The sequence below is a fragment of the Durio zibethinus genome, chromosome 9 (genome assembly GCF_047325235.1).
Source record: "Durio zibethinus cultivar Kanyao isolate XHJ-2024 chromosome 9, ASM4732523v1, whole genome shotgun sequence".
NCBI classification, from domain to species: Eukaryota; Viridiplantae; Streptophyta; class Magnoliopsida; order Malvales; family Malvaceae; genus Durio; species Durio zibethinus.
The window spans coordinates 28,610,134-28,626,722 of record NC_143170.1 but is presented as its reverse complement, the minus strand read 5'-3'; the positions used below and the strand labels follow the sequence as shown (position 1 = coordinate 28,626,722).

The 16,589-nt window shown below is 33.7% G+C and overlaps 1 protein-coding gene and 3 pseudogenes across 1 annotated transcript; 3 read left to right on the top strand and 1 right to left on the bottom strand.

Annotated features, from left to right (window-relative positions):
• Nucleotides 1-9,360, top strand: part of LOC111303986 (putative aquaporin TIP5-1) — a 58,962-nt pseudogene extending 49,602 nt beyond the window's left edge.
• On the top strand, nt 157-2,014 carry LOC149516934 (uncharacterized; annotated as a pseudogene).
• LOC149516933 (uncharacterized) lies at nt 6,691-8,011 on the bottom strand (annotated as a pseudogene).
• Nucleotides 9,361-10,669: 1,309 nt separating the features above from the next.
• Nucleotides 10,670-14,396, top strand: LOC111303995 (uncharacterized). Its single transcript, XM_022900530.2, has 3 exons — nt 10,670-10,691; nt 10,897-13,419; nt 13,773-14,396. The coding sequence occupies exons 1-3, from the start codon at nt 10,670-10,672 to the stop codon at nt 14,075-14,077; spliced, it is 2,850 nt and encodes a 949-aa protein (XP_022756265.2). The 3' UTR covers nt 14,078-14,396.
• The last annotated feature ends 2,193 nt before the right edge of the window (nt 14,397-16,589 follow it).

The following is a 16,589-nucleotide window of genomic DNA, read 5'->3' as shown; positions in this document are numbered from 1 at the left end:
TTCTTTCTTAAGAAGCTTTACAATAACAATCAAATTCAAAGATTTGTGCTAAAAGTTTTGGAAGATCAAATGCTTCTAACTTCGAAGGAAAGCAAATTTATTTAAAAGTGCTTGTAATTTTTATAGTATGTCCCAACTTATACGATTGCAAATGAAATGACTGGATTCAGAGCATCCTTCCTAGATGGTGTGCTTGCATTCACATTGGTATACACCATTTATGCTGCTGGTGACCCTAAAGCTCATCCATTTGGGACCGTTGAACCCTTGGTAGTAGGATTGATGGTAGAAACCATGGTCTTAGCAGCAAGTCAGTTCTTTGGAAGGTTAATGAACCCTGTATTAGCCCATGGGTCTATTGTCATTGCTGGTCGTTTCAAAAACCAAGTATTTTACTAGGTTGGACCCCTAATTGGAGCCGTAGTTGCAGGGCTTCTACATGACATTGTTGCGTTCCTAGGTGAAGCATCAATTTTTGGAACTGGGGTTAACCTTTTTTTCTCTTCTGCTAAGTTTGTTTTTTAAATTCTCTTTTAGGCCAGCAAGTTTCGTTAGGATTTGGCTTCAAGTCAACCATTTAAGACTTGGATTCAATCTATATCGTTTCATTTCTTTTCTAGCTTTAAGACTGATTGAGGGAAATTTCTTTTGACACAATAAATAAGTTGTGATAAGCCTTCTGACTTGCGAGTTGGGTGAGAAGCCAAGAGTTCATTTATACCTTATATAAGCAAATCATTCCATTGCCATTGAATAGCAGAACTAGAGAACAAGAAAGAAAAGAAAAAGCCTCATGAAACTATGCCTAATTACCAAGAAAAATATCTCTCTCTTACTTTCTTTCTAGCTTTATTGGTATTGTTTTCTTCCTAGCATGCCAATTCTGTCCAAGTAGAGAAGCTTAAGCCTTGCTTAAATGGAAAGAAAGCCTTGGAAATTAGTTTATTCTCCAGTCATGGGTCACTCCAGCTCCTGCCAATGCTACTACTTAGAGTTCATACAGACGGCATGGAATAACCTACAACAATTTAGGAAACATAATTGAAATAAATCTTGCATACACAAGTTTGAAAGGTACCATTGAAAACTTAGATTTTTCTTCCTTCCCATACCTTCTTCGGCTTGATCTTAATGTAAACCAGCTCACAGGCAAAATACCTTCGAACATAGATTTGCTTTCAAAACTCTAGTTCCTTGATCTTTCCACAAATTTTTTTAATAGCCAGCTTCCTATCTTTCTTGCCAATCTCACTCAAGTTTATGAGCTTCATATTTCACAAAACAACGTAACAGGTGAATTGTACCCGTCTTTATTCCCTGATGGAACTAGTTGATCAAAAATTGGCCTTATTAGTCTAAAAAATTTTCTCTTTCAAGATATTCTAATAAGTGGCAGAATTTCTAATGAGATGGGGAATTTGAAACATCTTTCTTTGCTAGCTCTAGATAAGAGTCATTTTTATGGTCTTATCCCTCCATTTTTGGGTAATTTAGTTTAACTGTTCTACAACTTTCTAGTTTTCAACTTTCAAGAAACATTCTTGTTAGTTTTGGAACTTTACCCAAGTTAACTATTCTGTATTTGCATATAAACCACTTAACTAGTTTTGTACCGGAAGAGTTGGGAAATCGTTCATCATTAGTAGTTCTACATCTGGCTGTCAACAACTTTAGTGGTAACTTACCATCACAAGTTTGTGGAGGTAGAAAGCTTGTCAATTTCAATACCTCTTTCAACAACTTCTCAGGTCCCATTCTAAAGAGCCTGAATAAATGCAAGACCTTGTACAGAGTTCGGCTTAAATATAATTAACTTACAAGAAACATAGCCCAAAATTTTGGTGTGTATCCAAACCTCACATATATTGACTTGATTTACAAATACTTGAGTGGTGAGCTCTCATCAAATTAGGGAGAATCTCGATATTTTACACTACTAAAAGCTACCTATATTATGATATGTGGCAAGTGTTGGGAAATCAACATGTACATACAACACCTACACACAAAATAGTAAGCTCAAATCAAGAATAAGAACACAAAAATATATTTGTTTTGGCCTAACTTAAAATGACCTACTCCAAACCTAACCCACTAGCAAATAAATCTTTATAACTATGAGACTTTTGGAATGAGAAAAGTCACCAAAAACTCCTTACTCAAAACTTAATCCAAAACCAAATTACACCTTTTTAATAGCCTACTCACCTAGCTATTCTCTTGATGTCTAACTATTTGGGATTGCCTAATGAAAACCAAAACATCTTATTTATAAGGTTGAAACCCCTTATACCTTTACTAAACTCTCGATGTGGGATACAAAACAAACCTAAACTCACTTAACTTTCGATGTGGGATTATGAGATTTAAGGCAAATCCCAATAAATCCTTCATTGACTTGAATTTCCAAACATTTCAATAGTATCTACAAAGCTGACATGCTTGTTTGCCCTTCTTCTTTTTCTTCATTTTACAAATCTTAACAACTGAGTCTCCATCAAGCATGTACAAGTGATTTTTGACTCTTTTTTCATGTAGAATCACACTACCATTCTTTCACACAACCATTCTTGTACACTTTTAACTAATCATAACTATCATATGTGTACCTCCAAGAAGCTAACTCACCCAAAACAATCAAATTGTAGTTACAACTCGACACATACCTTACATGATGAAGCATCCTAACAACACCATTGTGACATCTAAGGTGAACACTCCTAATGCCTTTAATTTGTACCTTTTTATTGTTGGCAACCATAATATCCCCATACTTCTCAATCTCTTTTAACTCCACCAAGCAACTCTTATCATTGCAAACATGAACTATAGCAGCTGAATCCAAAACCCAACCTTTATCATCTTTCAAAGTCTGAATCTTATCTATACAAGTCGTTGAAATGACATCATCATCATTGGACACAATAATAGTAGTATCACTCTTTCTTTCATTTGATTTCTTTTCATCATTTGTCCTTTTGAAAACAATCATATTCTTTCTCAACTTCTTGTAGCGTACTTGGATATGTCATTTTTCACCACAATAATAACATTTTATATCATTATAATATTTATCTCTTGACTTGGATCTCCTTTTTGATCTATCAATCTTTTTTTGAGTCCTCTCTTGATCAAAACCCTTTACAGCTAATGTACTCTCTCCTAGTGATGAGTTTTGTGTTCTCATAAACCTTTTGTTCTCATGCAACAGGGTAGTTACATCATTCAACTTCAAAGTAGATCTAACCACTAATAAAGTTTAAATTAAAGGTCTATAGGACTTGGGCAAATGTGACAACAAACTTTAAGCCTCTCTTTATCTTCTAACTTATCAACAGAAATAGTCAAAAATTAAGAAACCAATAAATTAAACTTATTCGATGATTATGAAAATTAGTACCTTCTTTTATTTTTAGAGAATACAAATCCATCTTCAAACATAACCTGTTAGTCAATGACTTCGATATGTAAATACCCTCAAGCTTATCCTACAAACTCTTCAGAGTACTCTCAATCAACACATTGTACTTGACCTCTAAGGCTAGCACCAATCTAATAGTACTAATAGGATTTTTTTGAATTTTATTCCAATTACAGTCAGACATTCCCTTAGGCTTATTACTCTCTAATGCCTAATCCAACTATTATTGTACTAACATATATTGAATCGTACTTTATCATAACATGAAATTACTCTTTCTATCAAATAACGAAACCTCAAACTTGGGTATAGGCATACTAGACATATATTCTTCAAACATTTTGAAATACTTGCTTCATGATCTCTTAAGCCTGCCTCTTCTTCCCACAAACCTAAAACCTTGCTCTAATACCACTTGTTAGGGATTATCATAGCTCTGATACCATTTGTTAGGAAATCAACATGTACACGCAGTACCTATATACAAAATAGCAAGCTCAAATCAAGAAAAAAAATACACAAATATATTTATTTCGGCCCAACTCAAAATGGCCTACTCTAAACATAATCCACTAACAAATAAATCTTTACAACTATGAAACTTTTGGAATGAGAAAAGTCACCAAAAATTCCTTACTCAAAACTTAACCCAAAACCCAATTATACCATTTTAATAGCTTACTCACCAACTATTCTCTTCATGTCTAACTATTTGGGATTAACAAATGAAAACCTAAACATCTTATTTATAAGGGTGAAACCCCTTATACTTTTACTAAACTCCCGATATGGGATACAAAACAAACTCAAACTCACTTAACTTTCGATGTGGGATCATGAGATTCAAGGCAAATCCTAACAGTATGATCCTAAATGAAATTAATTAGTTGAACCAATTAGTGGAGCTTGACCTTTCTTCCAACCAACATTTAGGAATCATTCTTTCACAAGTTGGAAAATTATTAAAATTGTTTTCCTTAAGCCTGGATGATAACAAGCTTTTAGGTAAAAAAACTTGCAAGAATTGGTAGAGTGTTGAATTTGCATTCTCTAGATCTCTTGACAAATAGACTCAGTGGGCCAAGTTCACATTAATTAGGGGATTATTCCAAGCTGCAAAATTTATGTTTGAATGAAAATCTCTTGAATGGCACAATTCCATAGAATAGGCAATTATGGCTTAATATAGGAAGATTGTTAAGACAAGTTGGATTTTAAAGTAATTTCTAAATTTTATGTTTCATGAAATGATTCTTAATTATTGAATGTTTATGCATCTGAAGACACTTGCAAGTACGCAAACTTACACAATCATGGTATTTTTCAAGGCCTGAGTTTACTTTTGGCACCATAGTTCTTGTTTTACTTTTTCATATTGTACTTTTATTGTTTTGAGTAAATTATTGTCATGAAATGACAGTTGAAGTGACTAACTTCTCTATGAGATGGTTGCAATAGGTTGATGTTGCTCTTGATCTAAGCTACACTCAGAACATAGGAAGAAAGGTTAAAGCTCACTTTCCATACCCTCAGGTTTGATGATTCTTGTCATAATGTATAGATTTGAAAACTTATAGTTAGACTTGATTTTAGGAGTCGCAACCAATCATTTTTATTTAGGTGCAATTGGTCACCTAATTGAATTTGTCCCATTTTAATGAGAAGTCAAAAATTTGACTTAGGTAACTTTAAAAATAGATTCATGTCTATGAAACCAGCACTAGGTTTAGGAGTACGATTACATGTGAGGAATGTTATAACACCCTCACAACGCCCATCGAAGGATGGTATCAATTTGATTTTATGTTATCCAAGCTTTAAAATATTTTTGAATTTTTACCAAGTAAATTTAATTATTAAAAATTGATCGTAAAATTACTCTAATTGTTTGGTAGTGATTTAAGATAGTTTTTTTACCTTTGAAGTATTCATGGAGACTTGTGTTCCACTTTGAAGAGGTTCTATCATCGGATTCATTAACATATTTTCTGTAAAATTATTTTTTGAAAGTAAATAATAAAATCCTTTAATTGTTTTGTAAGATTTATATCAATGCATATCCCATAATCGTGTGGTGAGATTTTTAATTGAAAACCTCAAAATTTCTTTTGAAAAAAAAAAGTCATTAAATCTTCCAATAATTTGGTAAGATTTAGTGAAAATTTGAATCTTCCAATTGTTTGGTAGGATTGAAAAATTATTTTTTAAAAATTCATTATGAAATTCTCCAATCGTTTAGTAGAATTTATAATTCAAAACTTAAATCCTCTAATCGTTTGGTAGGGATCATGAATTTATTATAAAAATTTATTTTAAATATGCATACGAAAAGAAAGAGAAATAACTAAGTAATATAAATAAATATACAAATAAAGAAGAAAAAAAATAGAAACTCAAGATTTTGCTGAAACTTTGAGTTTTAATTCTTTTCTAACTCCTTCCAATTCCATTGTCTATCCTCTATGAACTTAACATCTTTGTTCACAAGAATTTTTTCATTTTATAGTTGAAAACTTTTGTAAGCCTTAGATGACTGCTACATCTAATGAAGACTCTTGGTTTTGCCTTTTTGTCTAGTTTGTCTCTTTTTACCTATGGCACATAAGAAAACATAAGCAACCAAAGGTTCTTAGATGTTGCAAGTCTGGTTTATAACCAAACCATGCTTCAAATGGAGTTCTCTTCTAGAGAACTTTGGTTCGTAGTCGATTTAGTAGAAAGACTTCTGTATTTGCAGCTTCTGCCCACAATTTCTTTGGTAGCTCCTTTTCATATAGCATACACCTTATCATCTCTATTATGGTTCTATTTTTCCTTTCACTTACTCTATTTTGTTGTGGAGTATAGGATGCTGTAAGTTGATGCTCAATACTAACTTCTTCATAAAAATTGTTAAACCTATAAAAAATGTATTCCTTCTGACCTTATTACCTGCATTCTGCAACCACTTTGATTATCCACCCATATTTTAAATTTCCAAAATACACCAGCAACCTCAGATTTGAATTTAAGAAAATAAATCCAACAGAATCTAGTATAATCATTAATAAAGACAACATAGTACTTACTGTCATTTAAGGATGATTTCTTTTAGGTCCTCCAACATCTGTATGAACTAGTTAAAGCTTTTGTGTTGCTTTTCACACAATTTGAGAAAAAAAACTTTTAACTTGTTTGCCATACTGACAAGCTGCACAATCTACCATCTTCTCTTTTAGCAATGGTACTTTTTTCACTAGATTGTGTTTTTGCATATAAAAAAGTCTAGCTTAATGGAAATCCCTAAGCCTCTTATGCCATAATTTTGCATTGCTTGTGTTACATGGAAAGGTTATATGTTTTTCCTCCATTAGATTTAGAGCAAAGCTTTTTTCTTTCATTTTTATCTTAAATGTATCTATACCTTTTGCATTTTTTATCTTACACCATTTGTCTTCGAATAATATTTTGAAACCCTTCTCAAGCAGTTGTCCAACACTAAGCAAGTTTTGATCAATGTTAGGCATATATAAAATATCAATAATGCATTTCAAACTTATTAGGCCTCTCTATGACCACTATTCCTTTGCCCTTGACTGCGATGTATTCACTATTTCCAATCTTGACTTTGGAAATGTTAGTTTTATCAAATTCTTTAAAAAGTTCTTGATCATTTATCATGTGGTTTGTACAACCACTATCAATAAGCTAAGAGTCACTAGAACTGCTGTTCGTTGCAAAGCATGTTGCAACAAACAACTGGTCCTCTTGATATTGTTCAGTAGTGACTTTTGCTTCATCTTCATGCTTATGTAATTTGCAAATCTTTTTCTTGTGCCCAATCTAACCACATTTTCCACATTGAATATCTAGCCTCCATCAGCACTTCTTCTGCGGATGGTTAGTCTTTTTGCAGTGTGGACAAGGTGGATAAGTTCCATCCTTGCTTTTGTTGTTGCCTACATTATTGCCAAGCTTATTGTTGTTCTACTTCCTATTATTCTTTCTTTTTTTGCCTCATCCTGAATTCTATGCCTTTGCTTGAAAAGCACCTTCCATACAATTCTCTTGTCTCATCATCCTTATTTGTTTTTATGCTTGCAATGCATTCACTAACTCTGCCAAAAGAATGCTTGATAGATCCTTTGACTCTTCTAAAAAAGAGATTTTAGCTTCATGTTTCTCAAATAATGTAACCAAAATTTTTTGCACAATTCTCTCATAAAAAAAATCCTTACCAAATAGTCTCACCTTGCTCACAATACTGAGCAGCTTGTTAGAGTACTCTTTGATGAATTCTGACTCTTTCATTATTTGCATTTCAAATTCTTTGACCAAATTCAACACCTATATGTTCTTTGTCCCCTCATTGCCTTGGTATTCCTTTTTAAGATACTCCTAGATCTCTTTGGCTGATTGTAGGTTCATGATTCTGGTGAATATTATGCTTGAAACTGTAGAATATAAGCAAGCTTTTGCTTTTGACTTTTTGGTCCATTTCTCCTTACGATTCTTGAGCTGAGCAACTATTGGATTAGTAGGTAGTGCAAGAATTTCATAGTCATCCTCCATTGCTTTCCACAGATCCAAAGCATCCAAATGTATTGCCATTCTAACAGCCTAGGCTTGATAGTTGTCACCATCAAAGATTGATGGTTCAACAGAGAATGTCTTATCTGACTCCATTTGACTAAGGGTTTTATGTATTGCTGTGTTTGTGTAGAGGATTTTTATTTGTAATAATTTTTTTTTTGTTCACTCAACTCACAGATCCCCTAAGAGGCTTGGCTCTGATACCAATTTTGTTAGTTTTTACAGAGACAAAAAAAACTTATGAGAATGAACAATGAGAATATGAAATTGAAAATGTTGTACCTCTTATTCATTTGATGCAACTTCCTTAAATACAAAAGGATTTTAACCTAAAACTAGAATGACTACTAGTCACAAGGCATGATCTTCCTATTTGCAAGCCATAAACAAAAACCACTAACACACAACTAACTTCCATAAACCATTAACACACATCTAACATCCATAAACCACTAACAAACATCTAACTTCCATAAACCACTAACACACATCTAATTGTTCATCACACATTAGTAGCCTATGTCTGCATAATGTAGTTGATGAGGCATTCTTGCAACAATTTAGAAAGAGAAATCAGTAGCAACACCAAAATTTAGATCTTTGCTAAACGTGAATTTGAATTGGTATCTCCTTCATATGCTTCAGTTTAGCAATTTGCAACACATATTATTTACTAAAACAAAACTACAAGCATCTCATGTACTACAAAACTACACATTATGAAAAAGATATCCTCATCTTTCCTTCGACCTATTTCATTCCTTCATCTTTTCCTTCCTACGAACAACAATGTTTTACAGAAATCATAGTTAAAAGGAAAAAAAGGATAAATGATTTTGCACTTCTTTCTTAGGAAGCTTTACATGAACAATCAAATTCAAAGATTTGTGCTAAAAGTTTTTGGCAGGTAAAATACTTCTGACCACGAAGGAAGCCAATTTATTTAAAAGTGCCTGTAATTTTTGCAGCATGTCCCAACTTATACGATTGCAAATGAAATGACTGGATTCGGAGCATCCATGCTCGAAGGTGTGCTTGCATTCGCATTGGTATACACTGTTTATGCTGCTGATGACCCTAGAACTGGTCCATTTGGCACCGTTGGACCCTTGGCAATAGGATTGATGGCAGGAGCCATGGCCTTGGCCGCTGGTCCGTTCGCTGGAGGGTCAATGAACCCTGCATTGGCCTTTGTGTCTGCTGTCATTGCTGGTCTCTTCGAGAACCAAGTAGTTTACTGGGTTGGACTCGTCATTGGAGCTGCAGTTGCTGGGCTTCCATATGACATTGTCGTGTTCCCCGGTGAAGCATCAGTTTCTGGCTGCGGCTTAACCTTTTTTTCTCCTGTACTAAATTTGTTTGCTTAATTCTCTTTTAGGCGATGTCTAATTCATTTTGAGATTCAGTAGTAGGGAGATTTACATGACTTCGGATTGCTACCAACTATATAATTAATTTATTATTATGTCCTTACATTAACAATTCCACCTTATTTTTGTTTCAATGTGTCTTTGAATTAATGGCTTATACTTTATATATATATATATATATATTTTATATACAGAGTTAATTAGTAATTACACAATTACTTTTATTATTTTTGCAACCTCTAAATCATTTGTAAATACTGATAGTAACCTTTTCTATTTATTTTTCATAATACATATTTTTATTTTTTAATTAAAATCTTAACTACTTAGTCAAATATCTCTTTTTTTATCATTTTTTTTATTTTTAATTATGTACTACTTAACTAATTACAGTCCATTTAGAAGCTTGGGAGGGTTCTCACCTAATTGAAATATGCTTTTTATGGCTATACCTTCAAATTGAGCTCCAAAATAAAGCCAAATGTCTTTTAAAATCATATGCAAATATTGATATTAACCTTTAGTTTGCTTTTTTTTTTTTTTTTCACAAAAAAGCCAAAAAAAAGTGTCAATTAAACATCACTTACAAGAAAATTTAACAATTTTTAAAAAATAATTAATAGTAAAAGAAAATACTTATATATTTGATAAGAATGATCAAGTAAAAATGACTTATATTTACTAAGGATACATTTGACACATAGAGTTATGATAAGATAAGATAAAATAATATTATGATTATGATTACATTAAATAATATCATATTATTTTATATTTGATGTGTGCAAGGATTATAATAAAATAATTTATTTATTAATCAAAATTATACCATTTGTATTGTTGATATCATTTTTAAAGTTACAATAATAAATTTAAAATTAATCTCATAAATTAAAAATAATTCTCTTTATTTTGAGAAGATTGAATTATTTTATACGAATAGAACATTTAATTCTTTTTGTAATTTAATCTCTTTTTTTAAATATAAATAAAATATAATATAATATTACTATTATTTTATCTTTTTCATGATCATCTTATACACCAATATAACATAAGAGGATCAACTATAGGCCTGCAAGTTCCGTTGGGATTGGGCTTCAAGTCAATCATTTAAAATTTTGATTCAGTCTATATCGTTTCGTTTTTTTTCTGGTTTTAATACTGATTGAGGGAAAATTCTTTTGACGCAATAAATAAGTTGTGATAAAACTTTTGAAGAAAATATGCTGATTAAAAGACTAGTTTCGTTTCGCAAGGGATGATCCAACTGTAGTTTTACTATCTTGATGGGAATTTGTCACAAATGTCAATTCAAATCGTAGTCTGTATTCCACGTTAACGTGGGATTTGGGAGTCTTAACAAACGTCGTCTTCTGACTTGCGAGTTGGGTGAGAAGCCAAGAGGTCACCTATACCCTATATAACCAAATCATGCCATTGCCATTGAATACCAGAACCAGAAGGAAAAAAAAGAAAAAAAGAAAAGAAAAGAAAAGGCTTTGTGAAACTATGCCTAATTTCGAAGAAAAGTATCTCTCTCTTACTCTCTTACTCTCTTTCTAGCTTTTTTGGTATTGCCTTCTTCCTGGAAAGCCAATTCTGCCCCGATTAGAGAAGCTGAGGCCTTGCTCAAATGGAAAGAAAGCCTCGGAAATCAGTCTATTCTCGAGTCATGGGTCACTCCAGCTCCTGCCAATGCTACTACTCAGAGTCCATGCAGATGGCGTGGAATAACCTGTAATAGTGCAGGAAATGTAATTGCAATAAATCTTGCATACACAGGTCTGAGAGGTACCATTGAAAAATTAGATTTTTCTTCCTTCCCGCACCTTCTTCGGCTTGATCTTAAAGTAAACCAGCTCACGGGCAAAATACCTTCCAGCATTGGTTTGCTTTCAAAACTCCAGTTCCTTGATCTTTCCACAAATTCTTTTAACAGCCAGCTTCCTATCTCTCTTGCCAATCTCACTCAAGTTTATGAGCTTGACATTTCACGAAACAACATAACGGGTGAGTTATACCCGTCTTTATTCCCCGATGGAACTAGTCGATCGAAAACAGGCCTCATTAGTCTCAAAAATTTTCTCCTTCAAGATACTCTACTTAGTGGCAGAATTCCTAATGAGATAGGGAATTTGAAACATCTTTCTTTGCTAGCTCTAGATGGGAGTCTTTTCTATGGGCCTATCCCTCCATCTTTGGGTAATTTGAGCAGTTTAACTGTTCTACAGCTTTCCAGTCTTCGACTTTCAGGAAACATTCCTGTTAGTTTTGGAACTTTACGCAAGTTAAATATTCTATATTTGCACATAAACCACCTAACTGGTCTTGTACCGGAGGAGTTGGGAAATCTTTCATCATTAGTAGTTCTACATCTGGCCGTCAACAACTTCAGTGGTAACTTACCGTCACAAGTTTGTGGAGGTGGAAAGCTTGTCAATTTCAGTGCCTCCTTCAACAACTTCTCAGGTCCCATCCCAAAGAGCCTGAGGAATTGCAAGACCTTGTACAGAGTTCGGCTTGAATATAATCAACTTACTGGAAACATAGCCCAAGATTTTGGTTTGTACCCAAACCTCACATATATTGACTTGAGTTACAACAAACTGAGTGGTGAGCTCTCTTCAAATTGGGGAGAATATCGGAACTTGACACTGCTGAAAGCTGCCGGTAATATGATAGGTGGTAAGATCCCTGATGAGATTAGTCAGTTGAACCAATTAGTGGAGCTTGACCTTTCTTCCAACCAACTTTCGGGAATCATTCCTTCACAAGTTGGAAAATTATCGAAATTGTTTTCCTTAAGCCTGAATGATAACAAGCTTTCGGGTCAAATACCCGCAGGAATTGGAAGACTATCGAATTTACAGTCTCTAGATCTCTCAACAAATAGACTCAGCGGGTCAATTCCATATCAGTTAGGGGACTGTTCCAAGCTGCAGAATTTACGTTTGAATGAAAACCGCTTGAATGCTACAATTCCGTATCAAATTGGTAATCTTGTAGCCCTACAAGGTTTACTAGATTTAAGTTATAATTCACTTTCTGGAGAGATACCATGGCAGTTTGGGAAGCTTACAAATTTGGAAAACTTAAACCTATCCCACAACAATCTTTCTGGTGAAGTTCCTTCTTCGCTTAGCAATCTTTGGAGCTTGGTGTCCGTTAATCTTTCAGACAATAACTTGGAGGGTCCTCTTCCCAACAGCAACTTCTTCCGGTCAGCTCAACCAGAGGCTTTTAGGAACAACAAAGATCTATGCGGCGAAAGACAATGTTTAAAACCCTGCAGTGCCACATCTACAGAGAAGAACGGTAGAAATGATAAGAACAAGATTGTTGTTATTGTTGTTGCATCCCTGGCAAGTATATTAATCTTTGTAATGGTTTGCATATGGATTTTAGCTTTTCTCCATCAGAGATCAGTAAATCAGTCCGAACTTGAAGACATACCAATAAGAGAAAATCTTTTCCCAATATGGCAGTTTAATGGGAAATTCATGTACAAAGACATCCTTGAAGCGACAAAGAACTTTGACGAGACATGTTGCATAGGAGTGGGAGGATTTGGAGAAGTTTACAAAGCAGAAATGGCAGATGGCCAAGTATTTGCTGTTAAGAAGTTGAGCTCCCATGGTGACATAGAGATGGAGGAAGTGAAAAGTTTCAAGAATGAGATTGCGGCTCTGACAGAGATAAGCCATCGAAACATTGTAAAGCTCTATGGATTTTGTTCCCAAATTAGACATTTATTGTTGGTGTATGAGTTTATGGAAAGGGGAAGCTTGGCTAAGATCTTGAGCAATGACGTAGGAGCAAAGGAATTAGATTGGACGAAAAGGATTAGAGTTATTAAAGGGGTAGCTCATGCTCTATCGTATATGCATCATGATTGTGTTCCACAAATAATTCATCGAGACATATCGAGCAAGAATGTCTTATTGAGTCCTGAACTTGAGGCCCGTGTATCAGATTTTGGCACTGCAAGGTTGTTGAATCCTAACTCATCCAACTGGACTGCAGTTGCAGGAACTTATGGCTATGTTGCTCCAGGTAATCTGCATTTGCACTCTCGCTTTCTCTCTTAGTCTCTCCGCACTTGAGTATTCATGATCTAAGAATCCTGAGCCATTTATCACTTAATCTTTAGCTTGATTTCGGAAAATCCATTGTTAAAACTTCCATGCTCATAATAGGGGTAATTTTTTCAATATTCTCAAACGAACTTTTATGTGAGAAATTGGATATTTAGTGGCAATGAACTGTTCTTAATTTCCAGTTTTGGTTTGAAAGTAAAATAGCAAAACAACATCATCAATATAACTTAGGGGACCATTTATATCTATATTTATTGCAAAATAAGGTTGAAATTTCCATCATCAATCAAAGAATGTTTGTTGCTGCAGAGCTTGCTTACTCCATGGCAGTCACAGAAAAATGCGATGTATATAGCTATGGCGTTTTAGCACTTGAAGTTTTGATGGGAAACCATCCTGGGGAACTTATATCCTATCTCCATTCATCCCCTGATCATAAAATCGGCTTGGAAGATGTCTTAGATCCCCGTCCCTCTTCTCCTGTGGACCAAAAACTTGAAGATGAATTATCATTCGTGTTAAATATTGCAATCCTATGTTGTGGTGCCAATCCCCAGTCTCGACCAACTATGAGTAGGGTATCTCAGCAGCTTGAAGTAGGCTGTTTCTGGTAGATAGAGATACTGGTATTCAACTAGATGTATCTAATTAAGCTCTAAACTAGTGAATAACACTTCCTCAACAGACAAGCATTAGTCTGATGATTCCCAAGTGGATGGCAGCAATACACAATTTTTTTTCCTTTTAACGTGGCTTATTTTGCTGTTTTTGTTGTTTCCTCCGAGTATTACATTTACATGAAAATCCTTGATTGTATCTGGAGGTGTAATTGATTAAGTTCGAGTTGATATAATATTAAGTTCGAGTTCGAGTTTGATTCAAAATTTGAGTCTCGAAACTCAGCTCGAACTCGATCGACTTTTATTTTTTTAACTCGAGCTCAACTCGATATAAAAATTGAATTATTCGAACTGCTTAATTAGACTCGATTAATATGTAAAAATAAACTCGATTCTTATATTCGACAAAATCTCGATTATTTGTGCTCAAGCTCGAGCTCGAGATATTTTATTAATTAAAATAATAAAAATATATTTAAATATAAAAACTCAATTAGTCTCACGAGCAATTTGAATCAGGTATAAAAATGCTCAAATTCTGCTTGATCGATGAGTTAAATTATTCGAGCTCGAGTTCGACTCAATAATGATCGAGCAAAATTCGAGTTTTATTTGAATCAAACTTAAGTAATTTATGAGTATTAATGTATCATTTACACTCTTAATTGTATCAACTACTTAGCCTAAGTAGTTGGCAATTGAGTTATGTGCTTCAAATGAGTCCGATGACAAATTTTTTTTAAACATTTTTAATTGCAGGTCATGGAGAGAAAAAGATTAAAAAAGAACTTTGAAATTGATGAATCACAAAGGAAATAATATATAACGTCTCTTATAAGGGTGCAGAGTGAGGTCTGTGGAGGTTGCCCAAACCTAAAGCTTAGGAACCTCCAATTCGAAATAAACTGCTAAACTTGGATTATATGAATTTGGAAATTTAACAAAAGTTTAAATTGTTTGACTATCTACATATGCAAATAATAGACAACTAATATTGTGGGGGTGCACAGTGAGTGAGGCCCGTGGAAGTTGCCCAAACAAATAAACTACTAAAGTTGGACTATATGAATTTGGAAATTTTGACAAAAGTTTAAATTGTTTGACCATCTACATCTACAAATAATATATAACGTATCTTGTGGGGGGTGCAAAGTGAGTGAGGTCTGTGGAAGTTGCCCCAACCCCAAATAAACTGCTAAACTTGCACTCTATGAATTTGGCAATTTAACAAAAGTTTAAATTGTTTGACCATTTACATTTGCACTGAGTTTGAATGGTCCACATTTATGATTTTTGTCAAACAATGGAACCCATTTGAAGCTGTTGGTGGACTAGAGTGTATCATGGTTTCAAGTAATATGATAATTCATATATTCATGTAACATAAAATATTAAAATTTTTGTATTTATATTATATTTTATATGAAAATTGTATGCATAATTTGTGTTGTTACGAAAACACGAATTTTTCTTTTTATTTTGTTAAATTCATATATAATTATTACTAAAATTTTAAATAATCTTACTTTTATATTCTATTTTTCTTATTATATTCATAATTTATATTGTAAGTTTTCTCACTAACCTATAAACTAGCTGAATATTATTTACAAAATTCTCATACATTGACACTCGGTTGAGACAAAATTAGTCGAGTGGCAAAGGCTACAAGAACGTTATTTGTAGTTTCACAAAAGAATCTAGTCATACGCATTTTTGTTATTGAATTTTGATTGTTAAAACTAAAAGTTTATTTCCATATCAATGTACCGTATAGAATATTAGCATATCTAATTTACGCGTTAAACGTGGATTAAGTTCTGAAGCTTTAGTGGTTCTCATTCCCGATTTTTGTCAGCAATTGAGAGCAGCGTATCATGGCTCTCAACCTCCCATTCCCGCTGACCTTTTCAACAAGCTAGCGACGTCCAGTGTCAAGGGACGACAGCGTTATCTCAGATCTCACGAACAAATTGTACGTGATCAAGAATTGTGTTCAAAGTTGAAAAATACACATATCCACCTTTTTGAATAGCGTTCTTCCAAGTCTTGTTCTGCAGGCCCACTATCTAAATTCGGTGGGAAATTTTGACAAAAGCTTGGTCGGCATCAGATGGATGGGTATGGGCCTTGGGGCACGGTTATTATAAAAAGGAAAATGATCCAAAACCTGCTGCTGAATATGGTTAAAAATAAGTGTAACAAAAAAAAGGGGAGCTTAGGCTGAGGCTGATCCACTTCATTTAATTTCATACGTTTGCCTGCCCTCTGCTTCAACATCTAGCTTCTTTGGTTCAGTACTTAAGTTTCTGAAATAATTTGGTAGATATTGCTGCAGTAATATTGAAAGTAGAAATTTTTGTGTACTAATATACAACGTAAAATTTGATTTTTGAGTAAAGAGTATGAATGAAGTAAAGCGATTTTTTTAGTTCCTTTTGTAAATGCAACTGGAACGATAATGTCAGGACCCTACTTGATCCAAGTTTTGAATTGGTCCATTACC